General features: G+C 39.8%; 1 protein-coding gene across 5 annotated transcripts in view; it reads left to right on the top strand.

The window, feature by feature from the left end:
* pde4d (phosphodiesterase 4D, cAMP-specific) overlaps window positions 1-24,560 on the top strand; it is a 475,712-nt gene that overhangs the window by 369,205 nt on the left and 81,947 nt on the right. The window contains exon 1 of one of the 5 annotated variants that reach the window (XM_061928992.1): window positions 6,987-7,462. The exons of 3 other annotated variants lie outside the window; for them this stretch is intronic. In XM_061928992.1, coding sequence (XP_061784976.1) covers window positions 7,398-7,462 — 65 coding nt within the window. In that variant the 5' untranslated portion in view covers window positions 6,987-7,397. Of the gene's footprint in view, window positions 1-6,986; window positions 7,463-15,781; window positions 15,908-24,560 lie in introns of those variants that run through there. One more of the 5 variants, XM_061928993.1, reaches the window with a different exon arrangement.

Here is a 24,560-nt window from a genome sequence, read left to right on the forward strand (position 1 = left end):
ATAAATATATTTAATAATTTACAACCAAAAAAAACTAAATACATGTTTACTATATTTTGCTAAAAACATCAAATTAATTGTATTTTTATTTGTATTTTTTCCTGACTCCTTATTACATCCAGCCATAGAATTATACATTAAAATAAACATATTTGAAATAATTTATTTTAAATTATCATAATAATTCATTTAAAATTACCATATTTAATTATTAAAATAATTGCTTGTTTATCAACAACTTTAGCATTTTATTCATTACATTTTGAAACTCTCAGAAGCCAAATTACAGTATGTTATATTCCTTAATATTTATTTATGCAAGTTTGAAGTATCAATTATCTAAACACAGTTTTGTTTGCATATTTTCAGGATGTAGATATATATATATATATATATATATATATATATATATATATATATATATATATATATATATATATATATATATATATATATATATATACTGTGTATATATATATATATATATATATATATATATATATATATATATACTGTATATATATATATATATATATATATATATATACTGTATATATATACTGTATATGTATGAAATACTTGACTTGGTGATTTCTAGCTGTCAATATACTCCTCCCCTCTTAACCACGCCCCCACCCCCCTCCTCCCGAAATCGGAGGTCTCAAGGTTGGCAAGTATGGCTTAGTGATGTATCAGATAGTAGGTGGGTTGATTTTTTACCCTTTGCCTTCATATTTCGCTGTGTTTTTTGCATTTTTGTCGTGTTTCGCTTGATTGTAAAATACGTCAATCGAGAGGGGGTGCGACGTTCATACAGTATGTTGTCAATATTCAGTGTTTTATCGTTCATAGTTAATACTGTAAATACCATAGGGCTGGGCGATATGGCCTTTTTTTTAATATCGCGATATTTTAAGGCCATATCGCGATGCACGATATATATCTCGATATTTTGACTTAGCCTTGAATGAACACTTGATGCATATAATCACAGCAGTATGATGATTATATGTGTCTACATTAAAACACTCTTCTTCTTACTGCATTAATATATGCTACTTTTAAACTTTCATGCAGAGAAGGAAATCACAACTAAAAAAATCGCTATTTTATTCATACGGTGTTGATCTGGAAATGTTTGCCTCGGCATTTTGATGGTGTGGACGTGTGGCACCGACCGGAGATATTGACGTGCGGAGTAAGCCCTCTTCCTTGTCTAGCGGGTGACTTTTCAAATGATGCTACATATTAGCAGTGTAGCCGAGTGTCCTGGGTTCTCCTATACAGTGTACTTATCTAATAAAATAATAAACGGGAGACATTAGAGCAGGTTCGGTAGCCACCGCTTCTTTAATGTCAACATCACACACCTCCTTCCACAACCACACACACCCTATGTCACAGCCCTATGGCAACTCTGGAGGGACAAAACTCCTCCTCCTCACCTAACACTCCGGTAACTTGGGACACCCTGAACTGTTTGTTACAGCAGTAATGCTACTTTTTATAGCAACGCTTTCGCCCCACACAAATTACGGTTGTCTGTTCGACATATTCCCACTTGAAGCCAAACCACCGCCAGACGATGGACCCCCTGCTGTTTTTCTTAGGAATTGATTATTCCTCCATTTGTTACCAGATTCGCACCTTCTTTCTCTTGTATTAGCGCTCGCACCACTCCGCTAGCATCACAGCTAACGCTAGCTAGGCTGCTACCTCTCTGCTCGGGGAGGGCGTATACGTATGTGACGTATAACGTGACAGTATGTGACGTGTGTTAGAAGGTGTGCTTGCTGTCTGTGAGAAGGAGAGACAAGACAGAGTGGGAAGAGCCTGTAGTGTAATGTCCGCAGCTAAAAGCAACTGCGTGAGAACATGGGTTGTACTTGTATTTGTACTTGTATAGCGCTTTTCTACCTTCAAGGTACTCAAAGCGCTTTGACACTACTCCCATTCACACACACATTCACACACTGATGGAGGGAGCTGCCATGCAAGGCGCTAACCAGCACCCATCAGGAGCAAGGGTGAAGTGTCTTGCTCAGGACACAACGGACATGACGAGGTTGGTACTAGGTGGGGATTGAACCAGGGACCTTCGGGTCGCCCACGGCCATTCTTCCACTGCGCCACGCCGTCCCTTACATATACTCGATATCACGATATAGTCATTTTCTATATCGCACAGAGACAAACCCGCGATATATCGCGTATATCGATATATCGCCCAGCCCTAAAATACCACTGGCGGTGGTTTGGCTTGAAGCCAAACCACCGCCAGACTTTGGACCCCGTGCTGTTTTTCTTGGGAATTCATTCTTCTTCCTCCATTTGTTACCAGATTCACATCTTTCTTTCTCTCGTATTACCACTCGCACCGCTCCGCTTGCACCACAGCTAACTTTACCCATTCCGCTACCTCTCTGCTCGGCGAGGGCGTATGACGTTGCACGCGCGACAGTGTGTGACGTATGTAAGAAGGTGCGCCTGTTTTACCTCTCTGTGAAAAGGAGAGACAAGAAAGAATGAGAAAAGCCTGTAGTGTAATGCCCGCAGCTAAAAGCAACTGCGCGAGAACGTATACTTGAATACCGTATTTTTCGGACTATAAGTCGCAGTTTTTTTCATAGTTTCACCGGGGGTGCGACTTATACTCAGGAGCGACTTATGTGTGAAATTATTAACACATTACCGTAAAATATCAAATAATATTATTTAGCTCATTCACGTAAGAGACTAGACGTATAAGATTTCATCGGATTTAGCGATTAGGAGTGACAGATTGTTTGGTAAACGTATAGCATGTTCTATATGTTATAGTTATTAATATATTACGTTAACATACCAGGCACGTTCTCAGTTGGTTATTTATGCGTCATATAACGTACACTTATTTAGCCTGTTGTTCACTATTCTTTATTTATTATAAATTGCCTTTCAATTGTCTATTCTTGGTGTTGGGTTTTATCAAATAAATTTCCCCCAAAAATGCGACTTATACTCCAGTGCGACTTATATGTTTTTTTTTCCTTCTTTATTATGCATTTTCGGCCGGTGCGACTTATAGTCCGAAAAATACGGTACTCACGATATAGTCATTTTCTACATCGCACAGAGACAAATCCACGATATATCGAGTATATCCGATATATCGCCCAGCCCTATACTCAACCCCCATTGGTCATTCTATTAGCAGTAAACTGACAAAATAAGACCATTTGAATAGCTTTTGCAAGCTATTACTATGTGCCCATTGTGTAAATAAATGTGCAAAAACAGGCCAGATGATGAACATGAACAGAATATTTGTGCAACTTATCTTCCCTCACACACATTCCCCGTCCACTCCCACACATATTTTACTTGCTGCCCTTGGATGTTCTTGCCTTCTTCTAGCACATTCCCACATTCAGAGCAAGTTTTTTGACACTTGCCCTGGTCATCGCCGTTAGTTTTAGGTTACCGTGGCAGCACCATCGTTCAGTGATTGGCACTCTGTAAGAATGGGCCAGGACGCTTCATCCTGGACAATATTCATGACAAATGTGTGCTTTGTTTTTAAAGATGTGCTATTTGGATTCACACTGTATGAAAAAACATTTGAAAAGGAATTTTACCTTTGCAACCTCATTATATACCATTGGCTAAGTTTTATATTGATAAGTGTAAGTTTCTCAATACCCGACATGTTTTTTGTGCCTTTAAAAAAGAATTAGAACGCGGTATTGCTCGGTTGGTAGAGTGGCCGTGCAAGCAACTTGAGGGTTCCAGGTTCGATTCCCGCTTCCGCCATCCTAGTCATTGTGTCCTCGGGCAAGACACTTTACCCACCTGCTCCCAGTGCCACCCACACTGGTTTAAATGTAACTTTAGATATTGGGTTTCACTATTTGAAGCGCTTTGAGTCACGAGAGAAAAGCGCTATATAAATATAATTCACTTCACTTCACTCTGCGTTAAAACACTCTACCTCTAACAACCAAAAAGCTGTGTAAACGATGATGCTGTGTTCGCCGTCCCCATATCATACTTGCCAACCTTGAGACCTCTGAATTCGGGAGATGGTTGGGGGGCAGGGTTTGGTGGTAGCGGAGGTGTATATTGTAGCGTCCCGGAAGAGTTAGTGCTACAAGGGGTTCTGGGTATTTGTTCTGTTGTGTTTATGTTGTGTTACGGTGCGGATGTTCTCCCGAAATGTGTTTGTCATTCTTGTTTGGTGTGGGTTCACAGTGTGGCGCATATTTGTAACAGTGTTAAAGTTGTTTATACGGCCACCCTCAGTGTGACCTGGATGGCTGTTGACCAATTATGCCTTACATTCACTTATGTGTGTGTCGAAGCCGCATATGTTACCTGACTGGCCGGCACGCTGTTTGTATGGAGGAAAAGCGGACGTGACGTCAGGTCGTAGAGGACGCTAAAGGCAGTGCCTTTAAGGCACGCCCCCAATATTGTTGTCCGGGTGGAAATCGGGAGAAATTCGGGAGAATGGTTGCCCCGGGAGATTTTCGGGAGGGGCGCTGAAATTCGGGAGTCTCCCGGGAAAATCAGGAGGGTTGGCAAATATGCCCGATTATATATATATATATATATATATATATATATATATATATATATTTTGCATTCTATTTTAGTTACTTTATTGAGTTTACAACCCCCTGGCGCTGTTTTGTACTGTTTTTGTACTTATTTTGATTATTATTATTATTTCTCAATTTTTTGTAAATGTTGCAATTAGGGATGTCCGATAATGGCTTTTTGCCGATATCCGATATTCCGATATTGTCCAACTTTTTAATTACCGATACCAACCGATACCGATATCAACCGATATATACAGTCGTGGAATCAACACATTATTATGCCTAATTTGGACAACCAGGTATGGTGAAGATCAATCAATCAATCAATCAATGTTTATTTATATAGCCCTAAATCACAAAAGTCTCAAAGGGCTGTACAAGCCACAACGACATCCTCGGTACAGAGCCCACATAAGGGACGTCGATGTGAATGACTATGAGAAACCACATATGTGGGTAACCCCCCCTCTCTAGGGGAGACCAAAAGCAATGGGTTGCATCTCTAACTGTTACCGGGAGGCCATTCCAGAGTATTGGAGCCCGAATGGAAAACGCTCTGTAGCCCGCAGACTTTTTATGGGCTCTGGGAATCACTAATAAGCCGGAGTTTTTTGAACGCAGGTTTCTTGCCGGGACATATGGTACAATACAATCTGCAATATAGGATGGAGCTAGACCGTGTAGTATTTTATACGTAAGTAGTAAAACATTAAAGTCGCATCTTAAGTGCACAGGAAGCCAGTGCAGGTGAGCCAGGTACTATTAAAAAAAAAAAAAAAATACAATAAGATAAATAAATTAAAAACATTTTCTTGAATAAAAAAGAAAGTAAAACAATATAAAAACAGTTACATTGAAACTAGTAATTAATGAAAATTAGTCAAATGAACTGTTAAAGGTTAGTACTATTAGTGGACCAGCAGCACGCACAATCATGTGTGCTTACGGACTGTATCCCTTGCAGACTGTATTGATATATATTGATCAGTGATGTGCGGTGAGGTTCATGGCTGGTGAGGCACTGACTTCATCACAGTCAGATTTACAAACATGAACCCTAAAGAGTATCTTATTCACCATTTGATTGGCAGCAGTTAACGGGTTATGTTTAAAAGTTCATACCAGCATTCTTCCCTGCTTGGCACTCAGCATCAAGGCTTGGAATTGGGGGTTAAATCACCAATAATTATTCCCGGGCGCGGCGCCGCTGCTGCCCACTGCTCCCCGCACATCCCAGGGGGTGAGCAAGGGGATGGGTCAAATGCAGAGGACAAATTTCACCACACCTAGTGTGTGTGTGACAATCATTGATACTTTAACTTAACTTTAACTTTACACATACAAACTGTATCACACAAAAAAGCACATTTAATTAAACAAACGTTATTATGGTCTTACCTTTACTTATAAGTGCGGGAACAGAGGTGTTTGTGTTGGAGGAGTTGTGAATGAATGAAATATGAAATCCGTGCTGCAGTCTGCAGGTGTACCTAATGTTGTGTCCCTGCAGTCGTTCACGGCTCCTCCGGCGCGAGCAATGTTGTTTTTGCACTTTTTGGCTTCTTGTTAAGTGACTTTTTTTGGGTGGATTCGGTCTTGCACGTGGAGGGTTTGGGTTTGGGCTTTGGTTGGTGTGGCGCTCCCGTCGGGGGGTGCAGTCTGCAGCGGAGGTGCAATAACCGGCACCAGGAGGCGGGGTTACGCGAGCCTCAGCCAGTGCGTCTTCGCAGCAGTTTTATGATTGCTCAGCACAAGAAATACGTTACACACATACTGTTGTTGACAAAATACACTGTACATTATATACCTCAGCTAACTAAACTATGGAAATGTATAATATAATTCATATAGCAAAACGGTGTCACTGCACAGCAGGCCAGCAGTTAGCCGAGTCCGCAATCCATGGTGAGGCACAATTGAGTGACGTGCCTCAACTGGCTGCTGATCACCACACCGTCTCTTTTCAGTATTTGAACGGCAAATGTGAAAATTCAGCGATTTTGAATAAAAATAATCTAAAACTGGTGAAGTTAAACGGAAAATAACTTTATAGTATAATCACTAGATACATATAACAACTTAATACAATTTTTTTCTTTTAACATTTTTTTTCTTTCCATGATGGCAGGTGAGGCCCCGCCTCACCTGCCTCTAGTGACCGCACGTCACTGATATTGATATATAATGTAGGAACCAGAATATTAATAACAGAAAGAAACAACCCTTTTGTGTGAATGAATGTGAATGAGTGTAAATGGGGGAGGAAGGTTTTTTGGGTTGGTGCAGTAATTGTAAGTGTATCTTGTGTTTTTCATGTTGATTTAATAAAAATAAAAAAAAAATAAAAAAACGATGCCTCTTTAGTTGCAATTTATAAATAAAAGTTTATAAAATTAAAAACAAATAAATAAATAAAAAAGAATGGGCCAGGACGGGGTGGAACAGGCCCCGCCCCTTTAAGGAGGTACTACAACCAAAACAAGCCCGCCCACTCCCCCACTAAGGCGGACTGCGGTGAGGCAGAGCGTGGAGAGTGCCGCGACTCTCACACACGGCGGCCGCGGGAGTGAGGGCAGAGGTGGGAGAGGCGAAGGGTGGGCGAGGGCACCGCGGGCTCCGACTTCCAACCGGCGGGAGGAAGGAATAAGAAGCGGGAGGATTCAATTCACCAGGAAGTCTCTGGAAATACTGGGGGGGAAAGGGAGCGCTGCGGAGAGGACGCAGGGCTCCGGGTGGCCCTGAAGTGTGTGTAGGAGTTAAGTGTGTGTATGAGTTAGGTGTGTGTGTGTGGAGCCGGTGGATGCGCAGGAGAACATGAGTATCATTCTAAAGCCAAGGTCACGCTCCACCAGCTCGCTGAAGAACACGGAAGGACTATGGTAAATAGACGAAAACCTCCTCCTTGTGCAGGCAACATTCCCGATGTTCCATCCTGTTTTCTGTCTATTGTTCACCAGTCCTTCCTCCCTTATGTGGTCTTAGTAGGGGTGTATAATGTACCCCGGAAGAGTCAGGGCTGCATGGGATTCTGGGTGTTTGTTATGTTGTGTTAAGGTGCAGATGTTCTCCCGAAATGTGTTTGTCATTCTTGTTTGGTTTTGGTTCAAAGTGTGGCGCAGTGGAAGAGTGGCCGTGCGCGACCCAAGGGTCCCTGGTTCAATCCCCACCTATTACCAACCTCGTCATGTCCGTTGTGTCCTGAGCAAGACACTTCACCCTTGCTCCTGATGGGTGCTGGTTAGCGCCTTGCATGGCAGCTCCCTCCATCAGTGTGTGAATGTGTGTGTAAATGGGTAAATGTGGAAGTAGTGTCAAAGCGCTTTGAGTACCTTTAAGGTAGAAAAGCGCTATACAAGTACAACCCATTTATTTATTTATTTATTTATTATTAGTAAGAGTGTTAAAGTTGTTTTATATGGTCACCGTCAGTGTAACCTGTGTGGCTGTTGAGGAAGTATGCCTTGCTGTCACGTACGTGTGCAAGCAGAAGATGTATATTGTAAAACAAGTGTTGGGCTGGCACGCTGTTAATACAGATTGTAGAGGGCGCCAAATGTTGTACCATCATGGCACGCCCTTATTAAAGCTGTAAGGGTGAAAATCGGTTTTCTGTGAGAGGCACTGAAATCCGGAAGTCTCACGGGAAAATTGGGGGGTTCAGCAAGTTAGCTGCTGAGCCGCATTAGAGTGATCAAAGAGCCGCATGCGGCTCCGGAGCCGCGGGTTGCTGACCCCTGTTCTAGTACGTGGTCAGCCACTGCTGGTCGTTCACTAGCAATTAAAAGAACACTTCAAAGTACACTGAAATCTAAGTAAGATGAAATTTCTCAAATAAGGGTGATATTTGCTTCTTTTCTGTCTGATAAGATAATTCTTCTCACTAAGCAGATTTTATGTTAGATTCTTTTACTTGTTTTAAGGGTTTTGGTCCTAAATGATCTCAGTAAGATATTACAGCTTGTTGGTAAGATTTTATGACCTATATTGAGTAAAACATGCTTGAAACTAGAATATCAACTGTTGCAAAGCTGTGTCATCAACACTCACAAGAATAAAACTACTTTATTTAAAGTAATAATTTCTTATTTCAAGCATGAACAAAAAAAATCATGACTTTGACACAATTGTGTCTCATAATTAAAACAGATGACAGCCAAATGGACTTTGCTGTTTTATTTTCAATGAAACAATAGAAAATACGTACTCATATAGTAGTACAGTTGACACAGTACAGTAAACTGACAGTTAATATTTAAACATGTATTTTGAACAGAGATAGTTCATGCACATTCAGGTAAATTCTTCAAAATTACTATTTAAAAAAATTTGGCCGTGGGCCGGGCTGTATATAAACGCACTAATTGACTGAAAGAGCACGCACTTGACGCGATGATGTCATGTTGTCGATGGAAAAATTCATTTTTAGACCATATGATTTGCCTGAGCGGCTAGGAGACCCCGAGAGTAACAAGCGGTTGCCTTGTTGCCTTTCCATTAAGAACAATAAATTAGTTTTTAGTATAAGTTTGCTGGTTTCAAGAAATGTAATGCCGAGCGCATATTATTATGTCAAGATAATGGCACTAGCATGTACTTCATTTAAGAATATTTTTCAACATATTGAGCAAAAAGGTCTCTTTTCTACCAAGAAAAGTGCACTTGTTATTAGTGAGCAAATACTTATTTTAAGGTATTTTTGGGTTCATTGAGGTTAGTTAATTTTACTTGTTTTGGAAAGTCTTGACAAGCCAAATGTTCTTGTTCTATTGGCAGATAATTTTGCTTAGTTCAAATAAAATACCCCTCATTTTTGTAAAAAAAAAATTCTTGTTTTTGAACACTGACTTTTTGCAGTGTAGGGCTGGGCGATATGGCCTTTTATTAATATCTCAATATTTTTAGGCCATATATACACAATATATATCTCCATATTTTGCCTTAGCCTTGAATGAACACTTGATGCATATAATCACAGCAGTATGATGATTCTATGTGTCTACATTAAAACATTCTTGTTCATACTGCATTAATATATGCTCATTTTAAACTTTCACGCAGAGAGGGAAATCACAACTAAGTCAATTTACCAAAAGTGTATTTATTAAACAGTTATTAAGCAGTGGCACAAACATTCATGTCATTTCCAAAACAGAAAGTGCAAGATTGTCAGAGACATTTTAAAACAAGCTATAAGTCATACTCGCCAACCTTGAGACCTCCGAATTCGGGAGATTCGGGGGGGCGGGGGGACGGGGGGGGGGCATATATATATATCAAGCAGGGAGGCAACGGGTCCCATTTTTATAGTCTTTGGTATGACTCACGACCTTCTGGTCTCAGGGCGGACACTCTAACCACAAGGTTGATCTTTTTTTAGTTGATCTTGTTGCTGTGCCTTAGTCTCCACTTTGCTTTCTTGCTGCCCTCAGTCTCCTCTTGGATAATATTTCACCACAGGTAGAGAAGCAAATCCAGGAGACGAACTATACTTCTAACTATCACACATGACCCTTATATATCTTTAGGGCTGCAACTAACGGTTAATTTGATAATCGATTAATCCTTCGATTATTATTTCGATTAATCGATTAATAATCGGATAAAAGAGACAAACTACATTTCTATCCTATCCAGTATTTTATTGGAAAAAAACAGCATACTGGCACCATACTTATTTTGATTATTGTTTCTCAGCTGTTTGTAAATGTTGCAGTTTAGAAATAAAGGTTTATTAAAAAAAAAAAAAATATATATATATATATATATATATATATATATATATATATATATATATATATACAAAAAATTAAATTAAATTTAAAAAAAGCCTCTGCGAATGCGCATAGCATAGATCCAACGAATCGATGACTAAATTAATCGGCAACTATTTTATAATCGATTTAATCGATTAGTTGTTGCAGACCTATATATCTTATATACCTTCTCAGCTCGACAACTGCAAATCCAAGTAGTACTCGGTACTATTTATATTACCTGTTCAGTCACTGATGGGCAACAATGCTTTTTTGGCCTCTGATCCTCATCATATTTTTTGGGGCCTCAGATCCGATCCAATTTCGAGACTTTGAGAATAGATTCTAGAACTGAAAAGTAAGAAAGTTTAGAAAGTAAGTAAAGTAAACACAATAACACATTTTATATAGATTATCTCATTTGATTTAGAATTTTCTTGTAATGTTGTAAATCCGATTATGTAATATTATGTATTTGTGGTATCGAATGCGACAACTTTTTAAATTTTTCTTCTTTTTTTTTTTACCAAAATAAAGTTGCTAACACACAAAAACTAAACAAAACCCAAATTGGCTCCCGTTTAAATCAATTGGGTTTTGCCCTTAAAACCTTCCTGTAACCTGAAAAGTATTTCCTGAGTTTGTAAACAATAACAAAAAACACCACAAAAATATGTTGTGATAATAAGAACAAAAAAAAGACAAATGTCGATCTAATCACTTTAGTATTGTTTATATACTGATGCAATACTTGGTATCGATGATATCGACATCTGGATCGTTAGTGTGTGTGTGTGTGTGTGTAGCATGCTTAGCCATTCTTTTTCCTTTAGTCCTCCAGTGATAAAGGTAATTGGAAGAAACATTGTTTATTTGTACAATTTTTAGCATGTAAACACTAGAACACAGCTGCGGTAAAGATCGGCTGGGCTCAGCAGCTCAAAGACCAATCAGCCGATGAGTAAAAAGAGGCAATTATGGGCCCCTGATTCCATCCTATGATCACGATTAGGCCATCTCAAAAACTAATTCACACTGCAGGGTAGGATGTCCAATTTCGATTGTTTTTTTTTTGGCAGATTTGATCTGTTTATGTAATAGTTCTCATTGCCCCCAAAAAATGTATGTCTAATGTGAAAATAATCTGACCCACATGCAGACATGACGTCATGCAGTCACTCATGCTGCAGTGTTTACAGAAGTAAACATGGCTTCAAATTCTAGTAGGTCTCAGTCCTGCTGCATTTGTGGCAATTTCAAGGATTTTGTGCAATCAACAGCATCTGAACCGAATTATTGCTTGTAAAAGATTAAGAAGGAAGAGTATTTTGGCTCTGGCGGTTGGTGGGACATGTCTGTGTGTCTTTGAGACAGGAGTGGTGGAACATTGACATTAGTTCCTAAACCATTTTATCTTTGCCTGTTTTCTGCTCATCTGTCAAATATTTATATTGTAACCATCTATTCTTCAAGTACGTCTTGGAAGGAGGAAGGGTAGGGGCTTAATAGAATATAATCAAGGAACACAAATAAGCGGCGTTTGGTCATTTTAACGTGAAATAAATTATATCGATATTAAGATTAGAGATGTCCGATAATATCGGACTGACAATATTATCGGCCGATAAATGCTTTAAAATGTAATATCGGAAATTATCGGTATTGGTTTCAAAAAGTAAAATGTATGATTGTATGATTTTTAAAACGCCGCTGTACGGAGTGGTACACGGACGTAGGGTGAAGTACAGAGCGCCAATAAACCTTAAAGGCACTGCCTTTGCGTGCCGGCCCAATCACATAATATCTACGGCTTTTCACACACACACAAGTGAATGCAATGCATACTTGGTCAACAGCCATACAGGTCACACTGAGGGTGGCCGTATAAACAACTTTAACACTGTTACAAATATGCGCCACACTGTGAACCCACACCAAACAACAATGACAAACACATTTTGGGAGAACATCCGCACCGTAACACAACATAAACACAACAGAACAAATACCCAGAACCCCTTGCAGCACTAACTCTTCCGGGACACTACAATATACACCCCCCCCCCAACCCCGCCCACCTCAACCTCCGCATGTCCCAAATTCCAAGCTGCTGTTTTGAGGCATGTTAAAAAAAACAATGCACTTTGTGAGTTCAATAATAAATATGGCAGTGCCATGTTGCCATTTTTTTTCCATAACTTGAGTTGATTTATTTTCGAAAAACCTTGTTACATTGTTTAATGCATCCAGCGGGGCATCACAACAAAATTAGGCATAATAATGTGTTAATTCCACAACTGTATATATCGGTAGCGGTTGATATCGGAATCGGTAATTAAGAGTTGGACAATATCAGGATATCGGCAAAAAAGCCATTATCGAACATCTCTAATTAAGATATTTTCTTAATTCATACCTTGTTTAAAAATATATCGATACATCTTACAAACTCGGTACATCGCCCAGCCCTAATACATTTATGTTACAAGGCTGCAACTTCTCTTTGTGTGTATGCTAGCGGCGCCGCCTCCACCCACAGGGACAAAGAAGATGGATGATTGACAATAGTGTTCACTCCATTTAATTCACTAAAATATTTTCCTAAAAACGTCAGGAAAATGTTATTCAGGCAAAACTCTTAATAAACAAACGCACATAATGGGGTCGCTAACCAGTCTATTACGATCAACCAGTCGATTTGAGGGACTTAACCGGTAGAGCCAGAAAATATTTGGAAGAATTAAACCTTTTACGCATCAGTGCCATCCTCCCCGAAGAGTGGCCACCATAGCCTTGATGCGTTGCTACTCTTAAAGGCCCAAGCAATAAACCTAATTAGGGTTTATTGGACCCTAATTAGAATAAAAACTAAGAATCATCTTTTTATATGATGTACTTAGTTCATAAGTAACAAACGTGTATTTCATGTTTAGTGACATGCTAATTCTTATTTTTACACTTTTTTTTCCAAATTCCATTGTATGTTATACTCTTCTGTCACCACCATATGGCAGTATAAGTGTCCACATAAGGGCCATAAGACCCCAATTCAGTAGTGTACACAATTTTGGAAATAAGAGCTAAAAGGTGCTGTCCACGTATGTGGCCACTAAGGCCTTTAGGATAAACATCCATCCAGCCATCCTTTTTCTACCGCTTGTCTCTATTGGAGTCGCGGGGGGTGCTGGAGCCTATCTCAGCTGCATTCGGGCTGTAGGCGGGATACACCCTGGACAAGTTGCCACCTCATCACACAGATAGACAGACAACATTCACACTCGCATTCACACACTAGGGCCGATTTAGTGTTGCCAATCAACCTATCCCCAGGTGCATGACTTTGGAGGTGGGAGGAAGCCGGAGTACCCGTAGGGAACCCACGCAGTCACGGGGAGAACATGCAAACTCCACACAGAAAGACCGGGGATCGAACCCAGGACCTTCGTATTGTGAGGCACATGCACTAACCCCTGTACGACCGTGCTGCCTCAGATCAACATGTTGCAATTTTCAACTTAGGGTGGCGAAAGTAGACTATGCCTTGGTTCATGCCCAAGACCAGGAATCTTGACCACAGTCTCCACTTTGCTGATTGAAACTTTTATTAGTAGATTGCACAGTACAGTACATATTCCGTACAATTGACCACTAAATGGTAGCACCCTGGGCTTCACGGTGGCAGAGGGGTTAGTGCATCTGCCTCACAATACGAAGGTCCTGAGTAGTCTTGGGTTCAATCCCGGGCTCGGGATCTTTCTGTGTGGAGTTTGCATGTTCTCCCCGTGACTGCGTGGGTTCCCTCCGGGTACTCCGGCTTCCTCCCACCTCCAAAGACATGCACCTGGGGATAAGTTGATTGGCAACACTAAATTGGCCCTAGTGTGTGGATGTGAGTGTGAATGTTGTCTGTCTATCTGTGTTGGCCCTGCGATGAGGTGGCGACTTGTCCAGGGTGTACCCCGCCTTCCGCCCGATTGTAGCTGAGATAGGCTCCAGCGCCCCCCGCGACCCCAAAGGGAATAAGCGGTAGAAAATGGATGGATGGATGGATGGTAACACCCGAATAAGTTTTTCAACTTGTTAAAGTTGGGGTCCACGTTAATCAATCCATGGTACAAATATATACTATCAGCATAATACAGTCATCACACAAGTTAATCATCAGAGTATATTCATTGAATTATTTACATTATTTACAATCAGGGGTGTGGGATGTGGGGGGGGGGGGATTAGGTTTCGTTGATATCAGCACTTCAGTCATCAACAATTATATCATCTGAGAAATGGACATTGAAACAGTGTAGGTCTGACTTAGTAGGATATGTACAGCGAGCAGTGAACATAGTGAGCTCAGAAAGCATAAGAACAAGTATATACATTTGATTATTTACATTTGATTATTTGGGACGGCGTGGCGCAGTGGAAGAATGGCCGAGGGTCCCTGGTTCAATCCCCACCTAGTACCAACCTCGTCATGTCCGTTGTGTCCTGAGCAAGACACTTCACCCTTGCTCCTGATGGGTGCTGGTTAGCGCCTTGCATGGCAGCTCCCTCCATCAGTGTGTGAATGTGTGTGTGAATGGGTAAATGTGGAAGTAGTGTCAAAGCGCTTTGAGTACCTTGAAGGTAGAAAAGCGCTATACAAGTACAACCCATTTATTATTTACATTTGATTATTAACAATCCGGGTAGGTGGGATGTGGTGGGGGTAAGGGGTCAGGCTAGGGTTGTAGTTGCCTGGAGGTGTTCGTTTAGTGCGGTTTTGAAGGAGGATAGAGATGCACTTTCTTTTACACCTGTTGGAAGTGTATTCCATATTGATGTGGCATAGAAAGAGAATGAGTTAAGACCTTTGTTAGATCGGAATCTGGGTTTAACGTGGTTTGTGGAGCTCCCTCTGGTGTTGTGGTTATGGCGGTCATTTACGTTTTGGAAGTAGTTTGACATGTACTTCGGTATCAGGGAGGTGTAGCGGATTTTATAGACCAGGCTCAGTGCAAGTTGTTGTACTCTGTCCTCCACCCTGAGCCAGCCCACTTGTTTAATATCGTTCCTCATGCACAGAAGTAAAAACAGGAGACCCTTTTGGTTGGTTGTTAGCATGTCTCTGTCCAAATGATGTGTTCAGTGCGACTTGGTTTTCGTGGTACTATTTCGAAGTGGAACCCCCCCCCCCAAAACAGAGTCATGTGGATGACTGAGCACAACGTTTGCCTCCAGCTTTGAGGAAACAGTTTGGAGAAATCCCTTTACCTGTTGTCATAAGGTGTGGCTTTGGGGATGGCGATGGCGTCTGCTTGTGATGTCACAATTGAGTAGCAGGAGCTGGCGTGGTTCTGGCATTCTTTTCCACAGGCTGTGGTGCAGATAAAGAAAGATGCAGCCCTGAAGCATCAACCTGCCCTGCCCTCCACCTCATGTCTCAACTCGTCCTTGCTTGTCAGCTCTCATTTCCCTCTGACAAATAAGTCCCCCAGCTTCCACGCCGAGGAGGGGGAGGACACTGTAAATATGTTCTTGCAGTGTCACACTCTCAGACGTCGTCTTATTTCAGACATCATACCCAGGCAGGTAATGACCCGGAGATGTTCTAATCATCTGTAGATACTTGAAGGCTGTGACAAACCACTCAGCGTTCAGAATGTTACACAGATTTGTGTGTGCCATCTTTTCTATTATGGTCTGTTTTCTTGTTTATCAGCGTGCGTAATAATCACAGTAGATATAGTGCTGCTGGTAGCACTTCATGATAAGCTGATTGGCATGGATGATAAAAATGCTACGCTTTACACTGCACTGCAGGCATTCTTCTTTTGTAGCGTTTGTGTGCTGGCATGCGGATCTGAGACACTTCCCCAATGCAGGACCAATTTTGTACATGCGCAGTTATTTGCTAGAATTTAGACATACATGCTTTCCCTTAAAATAATTGCAAAAAGATCCTTTGCTGTGTCAAAATGTCATCATCACCAACACGTGTTAATTGTGCAGACAATATTTTAGCAGACAAGCAAGTATAAAAATAAAAGTTTGTAGTTAATTTTTGGTGTAACTAAAAAGCAATAAAACTGTCGAAGATGCACTCACACATTTGTACTTGTCTCCTTCTTCTTTTTCTCCTTCTTCTACTTGTTTGTTCATTTTCCTTTTCTTCTTCTTCTAATTCTTCAACTTCTTTTTCTTCTTCTTTTGCTTCTTCTTCTTCTACTTTTTCTTATTATTATTATTATTATTCTCTTCCTCTCCTTCTTCTTTCTCTGCTACTTTTTTGTTCCTTTTCCTTTTCTTCTTCTTCTAATTCTTCTTCTTCTTTTGCTTCTTCTTCTACTTCTTCTTCTTCTTCTTCTCTTCCTCTCCTTCTTCTTTCTCATCTTCTTTCTCTTCTTCTTCTTCTTCTTCTATTTATTTTTTTCTGCCTTTTCTTCTTCTTTTATTTATTTGTTTCTGCTTGTTTTTATTCTTATTCTTATTATTATCATTATCGTCCTCTCCTTCCTCTTTCTCTTCTTTTCTTCTTCTTGTCTTCCTCTCCTTCTTCTTTCTCTTCTTCTTCTTCTTCTATTAATTTTTTTCTGCCTTTTCTTCTTTTATTTGTTTGTTTCTGCTTGTTCTTATTCTTATTATTATCATTATCTTCCTCTCCTTCCTCTTTCTTTTCTTCTTTTCTTCTTCTTTTTCTTCTTCTCTTCCTCTCCTTCTTTCTCTTCTTCTTCTCTTTGTTCTTTTTAGTTTTCTCTTCCCCTCCTTTCTCTTCTTCTTTTTCTTATTCTTCTTTTTTTTCCTCTTTCTCTTTCTCTTTCTCTTTCTCTTTCTCTTTCTCTTTCTCTTCTTTTTCTTCTTCTGCTTCCCCATCCTATTCCTCTTCTTCTCTTTTTTCTTTTTATTCTTCTCTTCCTCTCCTTTCTCTTCTTCTTCCTCTTTCTCTTCTTTTTCTTCTTCTGCTTCCCCATCCTATTCTTCTTCTTCCTTTTTGTCTTTTCCTTCATTTTCTTTGTTCTTTTTAGTTTTCTCTTCCCCTCCTTTCTCTTCTTTTTCTTCCTTTTCCTTTCTCTTTCTCTTCTTTTTCTACTTCTGCTTCCCCATCCTATTCCTCTTCTTCTCATTTTTCTTTTTAGTCTTCTCTTCCTCTCCTTTCTCTTCTTCTTCTTCTTCTTCCTCTTTCTCTTCTTTTTCTTCTTCTGCTTCCCCATCCTATTCTTCTTCTTCCTTTTTGTCTTTTCCTTCATTTTCTTCCTCTTCTTTTTCTTCTTCTCCTCCTTGTTCTTATTCTTTCTCTTTTTATGCTACTTATTATTTTGCTTATTCTTACTCTTACTCTTATCTGTCGTCTTCTTTCTCTTCTTTTTGTTCTTTGTCGTTTTCTTCCTCGTTCATTTAAAGAACATGTTTTACGTCTTTTCGCAGTGTTCACCAGGGAGCCACTGGATCATTTACTGCATGTTATCATGCTTCTACCTGTGACGTTTTGCTATGTTTTCAAACAAACAGCAGACATGTAGCTCTTTTTATTGGTATTTTAGAAGTAGACTTGCAGAGCATCTATAAAACCCACTTTTTTGGGGGGTGGGGGGGGTCACATCACCGCAGCGTCTGGAATGATCCAAACGCAAGAAAATGCATAATGAAAGACATTTTTTAATGCAGGAGATTTATTTTAATAATACATTTCCTGAAAAAAACAAAAAACGAGCAGCATTTAAACTAAAACACAAAATGCATCAATTGAATTCAATTTAAACAACCCCTGAAATCACCCAGCATGCAGCTATAAAATTATGAATTCTATTGCTGATTGTAATAAATCCATTAGAAAACGACAGCCTGTCGTTTCCTTAACTTGGACACACACATTTATACCTTTGGCCATTCTAAGCCAGTCATTTGCAAGAGTTATCTCACCCTGTGAGAAGCCTCCATTTTACTAATGTTTTCCAATGTTGTAAAAATGCGTAGAATAAATATACAATTTCAGCCTGTGACAAAGTAATTTTGATAGTAGGCTAATATAGCTAATGTATACTCTTACATCATGTGTTGCCTTCATTATAAGACTTATATAAGACTGAATTTTTTGCGGCTCCAGGCAGATGTTTTTGGGTATTTTTTGGTCCGATATGACTCTTTCAACATTTTGGGTTGCCGACCCCTTTTCTAGGGGCTATAGGCGTGTTAGTGCTACACCCGTTGCCGCACCTCCAGCCCACTGATAAAGCAGCAGTATCATGGCGTGCTGAGATAAAGCCTGGAGGATTGAGAATGTGTGACTTTGACTTGAAGTGTCTTCATCTGGACTCTGTCTGTTGTCTCTTTTCGGTCTCACCGGGTTCAACGACAATGTTGCTCGCATGACGGGTTCAGTGTGCGATTGTTTGAGAACGCCAACTAAGTCGTTCCCAGTTGAGGAGTAGCAAAACTGGTTTAGTCTGTGACCTTTTTTGTGTGTGTCACGACTGAATGGCTTCCCTGAATGGAGCACTGAAGGCAGAGCTAATGCAGCGAGACGAGAACAACAATAACAAACAGATGACAGAACGAGACAAACCAGAAAGAGCGAGACGTGATATAGAACTCTTTGCATATGTGACCTGCAAGTAGTGTGTGATATCACAAGGATGATAAACGTATAAAAAAAAAAACAGCCCCTTTTTCTAACCTTTGACCTGCATCTCAATGACTCCTGTGCTTTGTGTCAAGTGTCCATGTAACCCTGCGCTGTCCGTGGGTGTTGTTGATTAATGGCCTGTGCCATCTAATGAGATCCAATACAAATGACTTAAGCATTAAAGGGCAACTACTGCACTTTTTTGTAATGTTTTTATTATCGTCTTATTATTATTAATATTACATTTTTAATAACATTTAATATTTAAGTATTTTATTAATTTTAAACATCACAACGGTTTTTTTTCTTCATCACTGACAATTACTCACTGCAGACTTTATGAGAGCCAACAAACATATTAAATCACATCACTTACTGTGCAAGGTCTGCTATCGATAGGATGCCGACTGCTAGGAGGTCCATATATTCTCATTTAGGTGAAAAATGTCTCATAATCATCACGAAAAAACGGGGGGGCAAGTGTCCTTTTGTGTCGTACTTGCCAGTTTCGGGTTCTAAATGGCCGTCAAATTGTACCAATTTGTCGGAATACCTACTCAGACGTCTCATGTCCAGGAGAGATGCATTGTACTTGTTTTAATGCTACACTCGAGCTCAGTGATTCTTAACCTTGTAGGAGGTACCAAACCCCACCAGTTTCATATACTTATTCACCGAACCCTTCTTTAGTGAAAAATAAAATGTTTTTTTCTTAATTTTTAATCTTAATTTATAAATATTAATCATGAAATTATGTTATTATATTAAATAAATACTAATAAATATATATTTTACAAACAGAAAGTTACAGGAATGTACACATGATCCCATGTTTACATCTCATTGTACAACATGTGAATGTTTAAGTGGGAACTAAATGCAATATCTGAAAGGGGTAAAAATTATTTCCAAAGCAGGACCCTCCACCCAGACATACAATACTAGTACACAGCTCATGAAAAACAATATTTTTGTTATTGTCATTGTAAGTGGGCCAAAATACTTATATTAGAAAATAATCTCATGGAAATAAAACATTAACTTGTCATCTAGTCAAGTTTGGGACAGGTGTGCTGCTGGTGTGACCACAGTGCATGTGCACGTCTGACGTCGTTCACATGTGCTCCACTGAATGCTCGAGGAGTTTTTGCGTTTGCTCACGCATATGGAAAATTAAGGGAACATTGTTTGGGGGTATCCATAATACGCCGATAGGGAAAAGTTGTTATTTACACAATGAGTCGGTTGTGTATTGACCTCAGCGGCGGAGGCTCCGCCGAACCCTTGAGGCCGACTCAATGAACCCCTAGAGTTCGATCGAACCCAGGTTAAGAACCACTGCTCTAACTGCTAGAAAAACGGATGTGATGTCATATGCAACCCTCCTATAGATTTAATGGTAATGAGCTGTGTTATTTGATGCCTGTCTCTAACAGAGTTTGTGTTTTGTTCTGGTCTATTTCGTTTGCCGGAGTTGACAATTTCGGACAAAAAAACACTGTTATGCTGATCCGGCCCTCGGGCTGTACGTTTGACACCCCTGGTGTAAGGTTAAGGAGTGGTTAAGGAGGACACAATTGTTAGCGACACTAGCATAGCTATGTTAGCTACGGTGCTAACAATACACACACATTTTAACAGCAACATCATGCTAGGGTAGCTTATATATATAAAGGTTTATTTGAAATAGGGAAAGATACAAAAACATAAGACATCTGAAACAGTTATCCAATATATGCATCATAGTGTTTGTAGCCAAAGCTAATTTACAACACTTGTCCCCATCAACAACACAGATCCAACATCATTAAAATAGGAAAATAAAAAATAGAATAAGGCAAAGATGAGTCGATAATAATGATAATAGAAATAATACAGACAAAGTGCAAACTAGATAAAAGCCAATAATAATAATAACACAGACAAAGTGCAGACTAGATAAAAACCAATTACCGTATTTTTTGGAGTATAAGTCGCTCCGGAGTATAAGTCGCATCGGCCGAAAATGCATAATAAAGAAGGAAAAAAACATATATAAGTCGCACTGGAGTATAAGTCGCATTTATGGGGGAAATTTATTTGATAAAACCCAACACCAAGAATAGACATTTGAAAGGCAATTTAGAATAAATAAAGAATAGTGAACAACAGGCTGAATAAGTGTACGTTATATGAGGCATAAATAACCAACTGAGAACGTGCCTGGTATGCTAACGTAACATATTATGGTAAGAGTCATTCAAATAACTATAACATATAGAACATGCTATACGTTTACCAAACAGTCTGTCACTCCTAATCGCTAAATCCCATGAAATCGTATACGTCTAGTCTCTTACGTGAATGAGCTAAGTAATATTATTTGATATTTTACGGTAATGTGTTAATAACTTCACACATAAGTCGCTCCTGAGTATAAGTCGCACCCCCGGCCAAACTATGAAAAAAACTGCGACTTATAGTCCGAAAAATACGGTAGTGAAAATTGATAAAAACTAAACATGGGAACACGATTGTTGCTCAACTAGCCACAATTTTGTTTGTTTTTTGAAAGTGACAAGTGCAGGTATACTTTTCAAAGTGTCAGGTAAAGAGTTCCATAGTTGTGGTCCTTTTATTGAAAGGGCAGTCTGGGCAAAAGATGTTCTACGGAATGGAACGCCTCTTGACATTGCTCGGGTGGTAGATCTGGTACCACTTTGCAGTCTTGTAATTGCCTTGCAGAGCAATTGGGGAGCAGAGTTATCCAAGCATTTAAAAACCAGTTTGACTGTGTGTAACAAAATAAAATTGGTAAAGGGAATAAGCGGTAGAAAATGGATGGATGGATGGATTATTAATGTAAAAAACACAAAATTATCCAACTTACAACTTGCAATTCTGTAGCTGTCTGAGAGATATTGAGCGGAGAGGTTGTTTTAAGATGTGTAGCGAAGCCTAACTATTTTTCTTTTCTGTTAAGTGCATTTCCAACAGACAGGTCAGAGTCCATGAAAAATAAGGTTTATGTATCATGTGATGGAGAGGAGTATTTTCTCACTTTTTTTTCCCTCAAACTTTTAACCTCACATTTGTGTTTGTGTTTAAACCAGCACGAGTCAGTTCGGTGTCGTGAAATTCTATCATGCAACTTTACTCGTGTGGGAAGCTGCAGTGTGTCTATTCTCTACATAGTCTCGGTTGTAACCAAATCTTCCATCTTTGGATGTGAGACGTGTTCCCCTGTTCACGGGCGTGAAGGGGACAGACATGATGTTCCACAGATGATTGGATATCTCTTCTCCTCAAATATTTCCCTTCTGCACGATTAAGTCGCTCCTTTTAGGGAAATATTTATACTTCCTTTTGGAGAGCTTTTATGTTAAGAGTGAGGAGAAGAAAAGAAAAACCTTTTTCCTGGTGTGACGTCAAAGATGGTGCAATTCCTCACCGAGACATTCCCAGAGAAGGCGTGTCAAAAACACACACATATTTTATAAAGGAGCTACGTGGGCTGTGAGGTCAATGTGAGTGTGTTGTCATCATGCTGCCTGTTCAGCTGTCATACGTTCATTATTATTGGCACAACCTTTGACCTCTCACCTGTATTGTGAGGACGTGTCTTTTTGAGTTTTTGTTTTTCTACTTGCTTTTAATTATGAAAGTGTAAAAAAAGAAGTTGACCAGAACCTTATTTTGCAAATAATCATTAATTTAGAATTTAATAGCACCAACACATTGCAAAAAAGTTGGCACAGGGGCATTTTTACCATTGTGTTACATGGTCTTTTCCTTTTAACAACACTCAGTAATTAACAACACTCAGTAAACGTTTGGGAACTGAGGAGACCAATTTTTAAAGCTTTTCAGGTGGAATTCTTTCCCATTCTTGCTTGCTGTACAGCTTAAGTTGTTCAACAGTCCAGGGTCTCCAATGTCGTATTTTAGGCTTCACAATGCGCCACACATTTTTAATGAGAGACAGGTCTGGACTACAGGCAGGCCAGTCTAGTACCCGCACTCTTTTACTATGAAGCCACGCTGTTGTAACACGTGGCTTGGCATTGTCTTGCTGAAATAAGCAGGGGCGTCCATGATAACGTTGCTTGGATGGCAACATATGTTGCTCCAAAACCTGTATGTACCTTTCAGCATTAATGGTGCCTTCACAGATGTGTAAGTTACCCATGTATTGGGCATTAATACACCCCCATACCATCACAGATGCTGGCTTTTCAACTTTGCGCCTATAACAATCCGGATGGTTCTTTTCCTCTTTGGTCCGGAGGACACGACGTCCACAGTTTCCAAAAACAATTTGAAATGTGGACTCGTCAGACCACAGAACACTTTTCCACTTTGTATCAGTCCATCTTAGATGAGCTCAGGCCCAGCGAAGTCGACGGCGTTTCTGGGTGTGGTTGATAAACGATTTTTGCCTTGCATAGGAGAGTTTTAACTTGCACTTACAGATGTAGCAACCAACTGTAGTTACTGACAGTGGGTTTCTGAAGTGTTCCTGAGCTCATGTGGTGATATCATTTACACACTGATGTCGCTTGTTGATGCAGTACAGCCTGAGGGATCGAAGGTCACGGGCTTAGCTGCTTACGTGCAGTGATTTCTCCTGATTCTCTGACACCTTTGATTATATTAAGGACCTTAGATGGTAAAATTCCTAAATTCCTTGCAATAGCTCGTTGAGAAATGTTGTTCTTAAACTGTTCGACAATTTGCTCACGCATTTGTTCACAAAGTGGTGACCCTCGCCCCATCCTTGTTTGTGAATGACTGAGCATTTTATGGAAGCTGCTTTTATACCCAATCACCTGTTCCAAATTAGCCTGTTCACCTGTGGGATGTGCCAAATAAGAGTTTGATGAGCGTTCCTCAACTTTCTCAGTCTTCTTTGCCCCTTGTGCCAGCTTTTTTGAAACCTGTTGCAGGCATCAAATTCCAAATAAGCTAAAAAATAAAGTTTACCAGTTTGAACGTTAAATATCTTGTCTTTGCAGTCTATTCAATTGAATATAAGTTGAAAAGGAATTGCAACGTGCCAACTTCACTGGTTTTGGATTTTGTAGTTCACTTATTTTGAATACAGTTAAAAGTTATACTTAAAACATTGTCTCCTAAGTCAGTGATTCTCAAACTGTGGTGCATGTACCACTAGTGGTATGCAGGCTTCATCTACAATCACTTGGGCGGTATAACTCGGTTGGTAGAGTGGCCGTGCCAGCAACTTGAGGGTTCCAGGTTCGATCCCAGCTTCCGCCATCCTAGTCACTGCCGTTGTGTCCTTGGGCAAGACACTTTACCCACCTGCTCCCAGTGCCACCCACATTGGTTTAAATATAACTTCGATATTGGGTTTCACTATGTAAAGCGCTTTGAGTCACTAGAGAAAAGCGCTATATAAATATAATTCACTTCACTTCATTTACGTACAGGGTTTTATTTTCCTATATTCAAACAGTGTTCCTGTTCAAACTGCGTGTAATGTTAGAGTGGCTAAATTATTAATGTTGAATACTTGTTTTTAATGCATACTTAGGCTTACTAGGCTACTGTATTTTAATGGTGGTCATTATGGTGGTACTTGGAGAGCTATGTTTTTTTACTTGGTGAAAAAGGTTTAAGAAC

The sequence above is a fragment of the Nerophis lumbriciformis genome, linkage group LG33 (genome assembly GCF_033978685.3).
Source record: "Nerophis lumbriciformis linkage group LG33, RoL_Nlum_v2.1, whole genome shotgun sequence".
NCBI classification, from domain to species: Eukaryota; Metazoa; Chordata; class Actinopteri; order Syngnathiformes; family Syngnathidae; genus Nerophis; species Nerophis lumbriciformis.